The following is a 13,637-nucleotide window of genomic DNA, read 5'->3' on the forward strand; positions in this document are numbered from 1 at the left end:
GCTCGGGATTACCGAGAACAAATCAATCTAATGACAGGGTGGAGGAACTAAGGCAGGGACCGCTTGATTTAAAATCCAGCACCATAAACCAACCGGTCATCCCCCCATCCTCCTCCCCAAAATTAAGTATTAAAATACATTGAAAAACATTCAACATTAAAAAGCCGAAATATATCTGCTGTAACTGTAATTTTCATTCTGTACTCTTGCTCAGCTTATAAACATTTATTTCAGCATGTGCTGCAGTTTCCAGAGGTAATCACTATAAGCACTCTGTCCACGTACCGGAGAGTAAACGTCATCTGGCACAGGATAAATCGACTTCGGACATTCATGTTCTGGTCTGGGAGCACCATTATAATACTGTAAAGACCCAGATAAAACAATGATTAACGTTCCCTAAATTATCACGTTTATAAGCAGTTTTGGGCTCCGTTATACTTGCAGGAGTGATTTTATAACAAAAATAAAATCTAAATAAAATGATTATAAAGAACGCGAAGTAACGGTTTTCCATATGGCTTATGATAGAAAGCCTGTTTCTGTTAAGAATAACTCGGAGCCGGGCCCGACCAATTTCCCAACCTGTTTGCACTCTATAGGCTCTGTGAGAGTTAAAAGATGCGTTCAATGGTAGTACTACAGTACGAGGGGATTCGGGCAAGACTCGAATCTGAACCTACAAAGTTTGTGACTCAACAAAAAAGAGAAAAGAAAAGAAAAGAAGGAAATATAATTTCAATGCCTTCCTGTTTTTTGTTGATTTTAGATCCGCCATTAGCCGGGATCTGGTGCTTCTGTTTTGTTACTCTGGATATTGCCTGCACACTTGAATGTTTTTGACATTATGTTGAAGAGCGACATGATTATTCAATTTCCCTGAACCCCTCTTCTCCCCAAAACAATGCTGACATATTGTCGCGTGATTGGTTGGATAAAACTCGACATTTGTACCAGAGATGCGAAGGAGAAAGGGAGAAAAAAGGACATTTGTCAGGAGAAAAGTGAAGTGTCCCAAGACCTATGACAAGCATTGCATAAACATTGCGGAGCAAAACGCACTAACATTACGCCATGAGAGGTAAGTTGGTCAATGTTAATTTTTTGGTTATTTTTTAACGTTAGGCAGAATGCGTTTAAGAGAGTAGCGATCTAAACCGGCTTCAAACCGATACCCACATTTGTTACTGCAAATCAGATGTAAATGCAGTCCAAGTAAACTGCGGCTCCTTCACGTCCCAGTTAAGCCGTAAACCCAGTCTATCTTAGACTTCGTTTAAATGAACGGCACTTACTTTGAGATTACTTCTGCCATATTTCTTAAGGTATAAGGGCAATTGCCAAAAGACGCAGAAACTAGGAACATTCGTGACATTGGATATTCACATTTGAATTAAAATTCCTGTATGTATATATAGAATATGAGTCACATGGTCCTGACAAAATAAACTTACAACTAAACGAAAACAACAACAACAATATATAACTTACATGGTAACTGGTCCTAATCACGTTTCCACGATTTGCGTTAGTCACGTCAGCAATTTCTCCGTTTGTCATCATAACACGTTCAACGTTCAGTTCTTCAAGATTTGGGAAGCTAGTGAGATGTTGCACAAGAACACTAACGCCGCTGCCAAGTGGGTTACTCTGAAGGTAGAGGAACTGTAGCTTTGAAACATATACATCTGCCTCAAGTGCCTGGGCTAGAGGGAGTAGAGCTAATGCTTCCCGCTCACCCACGTTTGTAGCTCGAAGATCTAGCATCGTCAGACGTGGAACACATTTCAACTGCTTAGCCAGCTCAGTGATCCCGCTGCCAAGTGAGTTGAACGACATATCAAGTTTTGCTAACTCTGGCACATGATGAAACGCAGTGGCAAGTAATACGCCCTCTTGTTCGCCCATTCCGACTCTGGACAATCTTAACTTGGACAGCCGTGGCACATGGTGAAGATTTTCAACCAGACGGCTTACCCCTTCGTACAAGGGACAATCTGAAAAGTCGAGCTCATGTAAGTTGGGAGCGTACCGAAGAGATGTGGCAATAACAGCGACATCGTCAGCTGTTATGTTTAGTCTACCCAACTTTAATCTGCAAAGAGTACCAGTCATGTTGATATTGGAGACCATTTTCCTTACCACTCGAGGAACAAACGATCTGAACATATCTGATAAGATTACAACACTAACGCGTTGTGGAGATGCAACAGCCGACAGAATGTTACTAACAATCGTTAAATCCTCGTTTCTATCTGCCTTGCTGATGTGAACCTCGCATACCAGTGAAAGACAATTCAAACGTGTCTTCTGGGGTGGTGGTGATGAGAGCTCCTCCAGCATTCTAAGATAGTCTGTAGAGTACTTCAAGTAAATGATAGTAAAGTATAGGTAGACTTCTTCACCTTCTTTCTTCAAAAAGAAGTGTTCTGGCTCTAGTTCAGAAGCAATGTGCTTTTGAATGAATTTTGAGGCCACAAGTCTGCGGCCGGAGCAAGTGATAACAGATGCTTTTAAATCGTCCATTATGGAGACAGGAAGGTTCTGACCTTCAAAGAATATGTAGCTTGGTGCACTGGAAGAAGTGAGTAAATGTTCATCAGCGACCTTTCGGATGTTACGGTAACTTACTGACACAACGCCACCAACACAAGAGAGAAACAGGGGGTACATAACTGGTTTGGCTTCCGACGGGCAAGAAAGTAAACACTCTAAACTGAGATCACGAAACTGTCTTTGTTTGGCTGACAGACAGGGCGTTACAGTAAAGCAGCACTCAGTGAGACCTTCCTTTTCTCCAACGAACTTTAAAAGGCTAAACACTGCCTTGGCACCCTCCACAGACCACTCACACATGAATTTCAGGATTTCTTTCAGCTGTGAAACTTTATCAAATGAATCAACCCTTGCAAAACAGTCCACCTTTTCCTCCTTCAACCCTGCTTCGTTCATTATGTACCACGCAGCCAAGAACTCCTGAACCGATTTGTGTAGAAAAAAGATGCTCTTGTTAGGGTCTGCACTTGAAAGTTTCGAAAATTGAACAAGACCCGAACGTATCATTTTGCCGGTGAGAACACTACTCTGCGTGCTCACCTCTTTAAGATCAACATAAAGCGTGTTTCTCAATAGGGCGTCAAGGGCCAACTTTCCAACTGAGGAAAGCTCTTCTCTGCAATCATCAAGGATGTTGATGATTTGTATGGTATGCAACGGACTTTCGCCTGGCTCTTTACTGCTCATGTGACATAGCAAAGTCTCGACAAACCTTTCATGCAACTTAAGTGTAGATGTTGGCAATTCTTTACAGTGCCTATTATTCCAAATTAAGCACAACATCAAAAGAAGTAGAGGTATCTCCGCTATGTCCCAGAGCTTTACTTTGGTCAAGTACCTGTCAAATTCTTCAATTTCCCTTTGATCAGTGATAAACTTGCTAGCAAATGCGTTAACTTGCTCCTTACTGTTAAATCCTTTAATCTCGCATTGTACGTGGCTAGACTTGATCAACTCTTCACCTTCCATTTGTCTTGTTGTCACGACAACATGACAATCTCTCAGCTGATTACCTTCCCATATCTCACGAATGGGGGATGATCTTTCTGCACTGTACTCATCATAGCCATCCAAAACGAGCAGCACTTTGTCTTGGTTCTGGAGAACATACTCATACAGACTTTCAACAGAAATTAAACCGTCAGTAGCAAGTAGTTTAGAAGCCTTAAAAATAGAGGGCAAATCTTGGATACCACAAACATCTCGCAATTTAATAAAAAGCAAAAGATCAAACCTTTTCAAGGTTTCATTCTTTTTGTTCGCCCAGTCAAAGGCAATTTTCTGCGAAAAGGTCGATTTGCCGATACCTGGCCTTCCGTAGACAAGCATTCTTTTAGGGTTAGCAAAACGCTTGTGTCCGTCGAACATTTCAGTGTAGTCTTCAAGTTCCCTTTGCGTTTTTCCACTGGGTTTTCTTTCATCTCTCAACCAAGATAACTTGGTGTAAACTTCATCAATAACCACAGTGTCATCTGGGTCCCAAGGAGTGATTTTCACCTGACTCATGGTGTTGTAATGACTGCATAACTGAGATTGGCACTCCTTGAGGTCTAGTGGGTCTGTAAATAAACATATGATTTCAAACGAGTTAATGAAAATGGATGGGCAAAATGTAGCATATTTTCTGAACTTTCCAGTTGGGCAAAGTTGACAAAATTAACAAAACCCGAGGAATGCACTGTTGTCTACTGTTCAGCAGCTTTCAATAGATACTGCTCTCCAGGGTCTAAAGGGGCCAACAACAGTTTTCAGCGCTTTCCAGCTGCTATACTTACTTGGATAGGTCAGTTCTAGAGATCATTATCAGAGTTGCTGCTACACAAATGGTATCAAACAAATGTCCAATCATTGGTAAACAGATTGAACTCATTTTCTTTACATCGCTGGTTACAATAGCATTAGTATAACATGTTAAAAACACCCCTTAGAATTGAAGGTGGCTCTGAAACCGCTCTCAGGAAATAAATAAAAAATAAAATAAAGTAATAATAATAATAATAATAATAATAATAAAATTATTAATAATAATAATAATAAAAATAATAATTATATTAACATATCTAACCAGGGTAAACCTGCAATAAAAAATAATGAAAAGGGGGGTCACCAAACTCGTTTTAGAGTTATGTTAAATAGAAGTACTAAAGGGTGTTTTTAACAGGTTATACTGTTGCTATGGTAACCAATGATGTCAAGAAAATAGGCACATTTTTGTTTACCAATAATTGGGCATTTGTTTGATACAATTATTCTAGCAGCAACTGATAAAGATCTGCTGTACTGTTCCATCAGAGCTGGAAAGTGCTGAAAACTGTTGCCAGCTTCCTTTAAAGAAAACAAAAACAGTACCACCAAAAATGACTGTTTAACATCTCATTTAATTACACACCAGGGCCTGGATGTTCAAAACTCCGATTAGCACTAATCCACGATTAAACAAGCTAATAGGCAATTAAAATTTAACCTGAATTAGATTGCAATGCTCAAAGCCTGATTAGCGCTAACCAACGACTAAACAAAGGGTTAAATTAACCCACCTCGCTAGGTGGATGAACTTCTTAACCGGCCGATTAAACTGGAAAAAAATGGCTGACTTGTTGTTTGCGAGACAAAGAGGCTGCGAAGTTATCAATGTAACGATACCATACTCGCTTGTTGCGATCAAGAACTACAACTTTTGTGCTTAAAAAAATATTTACTTTTTTGCTGTACATTTAACTTTGTGTTTAACTTCATAATCCATATCTTTGAACAACGTTCTCAATTTCACTGATTAGCTAACCCGGTGTTAGTGATTTTAATCGAAGATAAGGCTTAATCGTGGATTAGTTTAATCGCAGCTTTGAACAACCGGGCCCAGGTTGTACTACTATGTGGAAGTACTGCTCAATATAGTGTGAATTCTGTAAGGGTTTCACTGACAAACCTAGAAAGTAAAACTACACATGTTTGGCTCTAGAAAGGAAATGTTCAGGATCACTTGCAGCAAGAGAGGTGTGGGTCAGATCAAAAAAGGAAAAACTTTAGTAACACTCCAAATAATTATCTGAGGTAAAGTCTGTGTCCAAGCCTAGTGGCTCACCAGCCCAGAGCTTATCCCGGTTTCAGTAGCATGAAGTGACTAGGAGTATTTCTACTCCCCCCACTGGATGAGATGGTAGTCAATCGCAAGGTTACACCAAGCAGTAAATACACTGGTGCATGACCACTAATACACCTGAGTGAAGAGAGGCACGGGGAAAGTAAAGTGTCTCACCCAAGAACATGCACAAAACAATCACCCCGGCCAGGGCTTGAACTCGGACTGCTCAATCCGGAGTCCAGCATGCTAAATACAACAATAACATTATTATTATTATTAATTATTACTAACAATTTGGCCACACCACACCTCTCAGATAATAATGTTACCGTTGTTTAATAATCATTAATGGTTTTGTATGGCATATCTTCATCTTTATCTTTTACTAAAGACTCACCATTCATCTGCGTCTTTCCTTCAGCATTAACCATAGAGGTTTTTAATTCATTTAGTTTCTGACTAAGTTCTTGTGCCACCTCATCTAACTTGTCTTTGAAATTGTCCTCGTCCTTTTTCCACTGTTTTAGAAGCTCTTGGTAGTGTTCCTCGATGTCAGGATCCATACAATCGTCTTTGAGATCATCAATGGCTGCTCCGTAATCTGCTCCTCCCAGTCTCACTAACGCGTCCCGAATCTCTGTCCAGTAGGTACCAAACGCTGCATCATCAACTGAAGCCTGGCTGGCGTGACCGTACACTGTGTTTCTGTAGAACTTCACACGAGCAATGTCAGCCTCGGGAGCAACGTCTGCAGCGGAAGGCAGATTATCCCAACCAGTGACCGGAGGAACCAGGCCAGAAATATTCCTGAGCAGCACCATCAGCAGGGTGATGTCAAAGTCCCTTGATGAAACAAACGATTTGATGGCAGGGTACAGTTTGCCCCATTGTGTAGGATTAAGAACTTTTCTCTTTTGGAGAGACTGTAATGCAGCATGCACTGCAGGCCTTGACAAAACTGCATAAAGGTTTGCTGGTGGGTGTATTTTATCAAATGTGTCTCGCAGGACCTGTGATCCCACATCAACCAGAAGGCGGCACAGCCTGGCGTAATTAGTTGTTTCTTTAGTTGAAGGAAATGTTGGTGTTGCAAAAGCCATGACCAGTCTTCCCTAAATACAACAATAATTAGAGAGTAAACATCAACCAGTAACTTTATTTACATATTAAATTTTTTTTATTTACATAAGATTTTCTACCAATCCTTATGCACCTCTAAAAAACCACACCCCTCCCCCCACCCCTACCCCAGGGAAACATGGGGCATGAGCCTCAGAGGAAACCCAGATAAGGATAATGCTCAACATACAGGGGACATATTTTTTGCTCAAGCCCCTACCAAATGAGAATAATGCCCCTCATACAGGCGACAGATTTCAGAAGTGTCATTAAAATTTTTATTGTTAAAATACTTTTTACTGCAGGAAATGCACAGCCATTATCCCTGTGGTACATTTTTTATCAATCCCTGCATCATTTGTCCACAGGGACAAAGGATTGTCATTGCCTGAATAAAGTGAAACACTTCATTACCGTGATGATTTCTTTTAGAGTCCATTTTGGTAAACAAAACACTATTCATTCAGCAAAGTTTGATGTAATAAAAATAATGATATATAAACAATGCAAGCACAACCAGAGCAAAGAAATAATACATTTATTTACAAAACCGAAGCAAAAACAATACAAATTTAAATTATATAACTGACCAGAAGAAAAGTAATTTAAATTTAAAAATTAAATTGTGCATACCAAAACAAAAGCTAAGAAACCAAGTCTTAGTTCTTTGCCCCTGGGTGGGGGATAGGGCTGGAAATGAAAAAAAGAAACGGGATATTCAACATTTGCTGAATCCTAATTAGAAATAAAAAGAACCGATGGGCATTTGTAACAAATAAATTCAGGAGATTCTCTTTTTTTCATCTCTCTACTTTTCATTCGGTTTGTTGCCAGACTCATGTCCCAGTCCCTTTACATGCCACATTTTAATGTTGGACACCAGGCTTCTGGGAACACTTAAAAGTGTCCCAACTCCCAACCTAACTCCTACCTGCTTGGCCAAGGCAACGGACTAAAATATACTAATTCCCCACCCCAGGTAAAAGTGAAGGTAGCAATGACAATAATCTGGTACATTTTTTAAATTCAAAAACATATTTTTTAGAAACAGAACCTTGTAATTGTAATTTACAACGAATAGCTAACAGTGATCATGCCAGTACATAAAAGGAAGGCAGGAAATAGATAGGTTTCATTTTTTCAGTGTCAAATAATAACTAAATAAATCAGCCTGAGAGTCGGTTTGTTGATCTTTTAGCACTGTGGCAAGCTCCAACCTTCTTGGGTGCTTCCAAGCCCAAAAAGTACCCAGTCTCCTATATTTTTTCTAGCGCCTGGGAATATTAATGGAACTTTGAACGGTTCGACTATAAGAGACTATGAAAGACATTTGGAAGAATGTATAGTTGAAATTAACTTAGAATCACACAATTTGTCAAAAAAATATCACACGCATCTACAAATGGTGGACCTTCAATCCAAAGGACCATATTGAATGTATGTTCGAACAGTACCGGAGTATAGGAATGCCATTTCCCTTTATTAACAGTTTTTATGTACTTATTTTTTTTTTCACAATGAGCGGACTTCCAAGGCTTCTGGGGAGGGGGACGAACCCATCGCACCCCGGCCCCCCTTCCCTACGGGCCTGGGTTCGTCACGCAATCTTTCTTTTAGTGGGAGGGAGGAGAATAACCAATATTCCGCATGCGCGTTGATTATGTTAATGCAAATTTATTCCACAACGAGTTTTGATTTTTTTTTTCGGGTAAATACAGTCCATGTTTAGGTTAAATTCATTTAGTAAAATACATGACCAAAGACATCATAATATACCTAACAGAGCACCGTACGACCGTTCTATGAAACCTTCTACGTGACGCGACACAGAGCTTATACAAATCAGGTATGTGCTATGTTTCCATTCGCTGAAATTCTTTTGTAAAAGTCAAAGAACCAGCAATGTAAATAAAACGGGATAGCTACGGGATAGTCAGGGAGAGGGAATTCGCTCTTGCTCTTGCTTAGTAGTAGCTTGGATTTACTCACTATTACTCCCATAAACCCAGCAACGGAGACCGAGTATTAAAAATAAAGATTTCGAAACGCATGTCCCAAGATGTCCTAGTACAAGTATCCACTGTGAATTTAAACATAAACTTACCTTGATCACTGGGACTAAGAAATCTCTTTCAAAACTGAATCATCAGAACTGAATAAAGAAGGGAAACAAGCAAACGAAACCCTCCTGAGAGACCAAATTTCTTCAAACGCGCCTCTGCCTTTCCAGATTTCATCCTTCACAAAACCGAGCACGCTCAGCACTTTTGTCACACGATCCACTCACACAGCCATCCTGGTATGATTCGTACCCAGTCGCCCTCATTCACGGATATCTTTACTAACACTGTAACAAGACATAAAAGTTTGGATGTTCATTGTTCATTTGTTCAATCGTTTGTTTTCATTTCATTACGATGAGTCGAGAGGTATTTATCAGGTTTGAAGTCAATGTCTTGTTGTGATGGGTATCCCCTTTTGCAGTCTTGCGGAGACTAGACGCAACTCCCCCTGGGGCACTCCCATAAATTTGAACAGATGGCTCATTCAGTCGTTTAGCTGGGCGTTTATTTTAGCTGATAAAATTTAGGTACCCTATCTAAGGATCACACGGGCAACGCATTGCCAAAATGAGTAAAAATGATAACCTATTTAAGGACTGAGAACCTCAACACTACCCTATCCCGCGGGACATACCTATGTAGCCCATATATGGGAGTACCCCCCCCCCCCCCCCGGGGGGCGCAACTCGCGCTCCGTCCCCGAAACAAAGAACTCGCGCGCGAAATCTGCCAGCTCGCCTGCAGGCGAAGGCAAGATTTACTCATCGCCATCAGCATTCTTATGATTGGTAGCAAACCCCAAAAGTACTGACCCTCCGAAAGTGTAACAACCACAAACGCAACCAAAAGACAATGAAACATCAGCAAATAACCGAAAATACAAGCATACCAGACTGACCATACTAGTCTGATGTTTCAAGTTAATGACCCTAAATCCTGTTCTGATGTACTATATATATTTATATTTTATCAACAAGAACCTTTCATTATAAGCCTAAATATCTGGAGCCTAATGGATATCTCCCGAGATATATCGATTTGTTACCTGTCCTAAAAGCTCTCGCGTGACAGCAAAAGGTCGTTCACTGTCTGTTGTTCTGAGTAAACCGATATCACTAAAGAGGTTTAAGGCCACATGACTGCCATGTGAAACTTTATCATAATAAAAATCGAATCAGACTGAAAGCTGTTTTGTCAGGGAACACACCCACATATATGTGTTCTTTGTTCGATGCGCAGTTGTAATTAAGACATTCGTCTGTAGCGTGTTCTTTCCCTCCTTATTCAAGCGTGCAAACTGGCTCAGTGAAATCAAAGGGCGCTTTAATCGAGTATTTTGCTGTTTTCTTCATTTAAATTGATGGGATTCCGGAGGCGTATTCTAAGTACCATATTCGAGGTATGTATGCATCAATTACGATATTTCAAATGGAAAATTATTTGCGTCTTCGTTTCGACATCTACTTTTCTCTCTTATTCTGACTCAGTTTATTAATCAAGATCACTGAGTCAAATTTTCAATTTTAGCTAGCACTGTACGTACAATTTCACATACATTGGATTGCATATCTTTGTATTTACAACTGGATAGCTAGTCTATGTGATCTTCATAATTTACAGGCTATTTCAGCCGGGTGTTACGAAAACTAAGACGGGACTAAGACCCTCGAAAACGAAGACCTAAGACCCGGTCTTAGTTTTCGTAGTACGAAAATTAAGACCCCAGGTCTTACTTTTCGTAGTACGAAAATTAAGACCCCAGGTCTTAGTTTTCGTAGTACGAAAACTAAGACCCTATATTAAAATCAGAAAAACCATTGAAATAACTATTGTAGATGGTACAATGAGCACCAGTAACTGTTATTTTAGCTTTTAATATGTGAGACACTTCGCGCGTAGTGTTTTCTTGGTCTTTCTTCAGTCATTACTCCTTTCGGCTCTTGGCTTTGTTTTCCTACGCAATCGTGTGCGATGAGTGCTAGTTTGCAATAAATTTCCCCGTCGAAAGAGCGATAGGAATAGTTTAGGGCCTCAATAGGTTTAAGCAAGCTGAATTCGAGCGCGTACTCGTACTCTCTTTGTTGCGTGACAGAAGTGTACAATAAAAGAACATGATCTTCGAAATTGTTGGTGGTGGTGTGACCGAACAATAGCTTGCTTTCAGCCATTGAGGTCGAAGGTCGGCTATCGCACGTGAGGCAGAAATAAACATTTTGGCGCGAAACTTGAGACACATGTTTAGATCGAGACTTAAAATTTTTTAGCTATGTCGGTTTTTCGAAAGTTTAAGCTTCCTCAGCTATTACGAAAACCATTTCATGATGGTGTTTTATTTGCACCAAATTATAATACATTCAACAAAAGTTAAAAGACATGGCTTTGCATTGCGCTATGAATTACGTGAACAGTCATGATGCGCAGGAACCATTAGCGAGGACGTCCTTAAAAAAGTTCCATCAAGAATAGGTTTTTAAACAGCTTGAAGGTACACATGATTATTTCAGCGTCAACGAAAGTTGATAATTTTCTTTTTTCGGTTTGGTTGGGTTGTTAAGGGCGCTTCATTGTTCCTTTTTATGTTTAATTGTATAGCAATTTAATATCGTTGGAGGGAGGGGGGTGGGGTGGGGCGTCCATTCCATATGTATACAAAGGATATTGTAGAAAATTCTAAAAAGAAAAATAATAATAATTGTTTCATTGCCAGCGTGGCTTCATGTTAGGCCTCAATATATAGTGGGGGATCAAAGCATGACATATCTTTTGATTCGTTCATAATAAGTAAAAGCGTTGGACTTAACTGTGCACTTTCATGGTTTTGAACTCAAAGAAGTTAAGCATTGTACGATATATACTAGTTATGCAACGCTTTCGAGTGGTATACTATGGAATATCCCACGAGTCACTTGTATTTTCTCGGTATACACACGAGCCTTTAGGCGAGTGTGTATGCCAAGAAAATACAAGTGACAAGTGGGATATTCCATAGTATACCACGAGAAAGTGTTGTGTAACTATTTTATACCATGCCATAGAAAATACGCTTACTAAATTTCGTCGAGAATACAGTCGCAGCGCACTATGGGAAGGTTGGGTTGAATACCGTCGAATATACAACGGCTTTCCTGTATTCTGATTGGCTGTATTTTCTATGGCATGATATAAAATACAATATAGCACGTTTCGGTTCCTGTTGTCATTGTAATGAGAAAATATTTATTTTTTATGGTGAACGTAGCTTCGTTGTTTAGAGTTGTCGAAACGTGGAAAGCGTGGAAAGCCATTACGTTACCACCTCATTACCTCTTGGTATTCTTGTTTTGAGCTTAACCAAAGCGGAAAATAAATAACAAATACCTATAAAAGCGAAGCGTTCCTAAGGCGACATGTTAGATTGTGATTCCATTTTTTTTATTTGTAATAATAAAGTGTTAATAACGATATAACTGGACAGTGTTTATTTAAAACGTTTCCATTGCTGGTAGACCCTGGTACAGGTATTCCAATCAAAAATGACCTTCTTCCGTTAGGAAAAAGATTTGCTGTAGCGCATGCAAAACAAGATAAAACAGTTATTCGAAGAACATGTTATTTTACTGTACACTTCAGTCACGCAATATTTGTTGTTGGATACAACCACCAACAATTTCGAAGATCATGTTCTTTTATTGTACACTTCTGTCACGCAACAAAGAGAGTACTAGTACGCGCCCGAATTCAGCTTGCTTAAACCTATTGAGGCCCTAAACTATTCCTATCGCTCTTTCGACGGGGAAATTTGTTGCAAACTAGCACTCATCGCACACGATTGCGTAGAAAAACAAAGCCAAGAGCCGAAAGGAGTAATGACTGAAGAAAGACTAAGAAAACACTACGCGCGAAGTGTCTCACATATTAAAAGCTAAAATAACAGTTACTGGTGCTCATTGTACGTCTACAATAGTTATTTCAATGGTTTTTCTGATTTTAATATAGGGTCTTACTTTTCGTACTACGAAAACTAAGACCTGGGGTCTTAATTTTCGTACTACGAAAACTAAGACCGGGTCTTAGGTCTTCGTTTTCGAGGGTCTTAGTTTTCGTAACAAAATACGTTTGTCTCGGTCTGTCCATCGTCTGCTCGACCTCGAGCTCTGATTTTGTTTCATTTTGCAGGCCCTGTACTGCTCTAAGCATTCATAACAGAGAAAGGAAATGAAACTACTTTTTGTGCACTGAATGTTTGGGAAAGGTATGTACCCGTATGTTTTAATTTCAATCAAGGTTCTCTAACTTACTTGCTGCCCATTATTTCTGTGTGGCACATAGGGCAGCAAGGTACTCTAAGGAAAACGAAAACTATTTCGAGAAATTAAGAGTTTGAGAAATCAGTGCTAACATTTTAGTGTTTAACTGAGTGGAGCAAATCCAAGGGAAATGAAGACTTTTGATTCGAGTCATTTGGAGGCTCGAGAAATCGAGATTTCACTGTCTATAACTCAATCTTCTCATCGTTTCACTTGCCCTCGAGCTCTAATTCCGTTTTGTTTTTCAGGTGCTCGGCTTCTCTTAGCTTCCATAACAGAGAAATTAAACGAGATGAAAAGTGCTACTTAGTGCAAGTATTTTAAAAGGTATGTACCGCATTTTATTAATGGGTCTTGTCAATGTAGTTTATTTTGTTGTTAGGGACAGAGAGTATTGTAATTTCGGCAAAAGACAATGTTGAGCGTACTAAGTAATCTTGCCAGTGCAAAAGCTATGAAATGTACTGTTCATAATTCGCCTTCGTTCAATCGTTGCAACCACTGAGCTGCCTAATCAAAATGATAAAACAA

General features: G+C 39.6%; 1 protein-coding gene across 1 annotated transcript; it reads right to left on the reverse strand.

Moving 5' to 3' along the window:
* Positions 1 to 77: 77 nt before the first annotated feature.
* On the reverse strand, positions 78 to 9,008 carry LOC144658100 (NLR family CARD domain-containing protein 4-like). Its single transcript, XM_078518431.1, has 4 exons — positions 8,862 to 9,008; positions 6,036 to 6,750; positions 1,492 to 4,115; positions 78 to 363 (listed from the first exon to the last, which is right to left on the reverse strand). Exons 2-4 carry the CDS (start codon positions 6,736 to 6,738, stop codon positions 226 to 228), a joined length of 3,465 nt encoding a protein of 1,154 aa, XP_078374557.1. The 5' UTR covers positions 6,739 to 6,750; positions 8,862 to 9,008; the 3' UTR covers positions 78 to 225.
* Between the last annotated feature and the right edge of the window lie 4,629 nt (positions 9,009 to 13,637).

Source organism: Oculina patagonica, chromosome 6 (assembly GCF_052425735.1).
Source record: "Oculina patagonica isolate OP01 chromosome 6, crgOcupat, whole genome shotgun sequence".
Taxonomy (NCBI): domain Eukaryota; kingdom Metazoa; phylum Cnidaria; class Anthozoa; order Scleractinia; family Oculinidae; genus Oculina; species Oculina patagonica.

Bases quoted from the DNA above. Each gene is read 5' to 3' on its own strand.
- LOC144658100 (XM_078518431.1), bottom strand. From the start codon at position 6,738: ATGGCTTTTGCAACACCAACATTTCCTTCAACTAAAGAAACAACTAAT. The intron at 4,116-6,035 runs GTGAGTCTTTAG...GTTTATTTACAG, and splicing joins AGGAAAGACGCAGATGAATG to ACCCACTAGACCTCAAGGAG. The intron at 364-1,491 runs GTAAGTTATATA...GGGTCTTTACAG, and splicing joins TGATTAGGACCAGTTACCAT to TATTATAATGGTGCTCCCAG.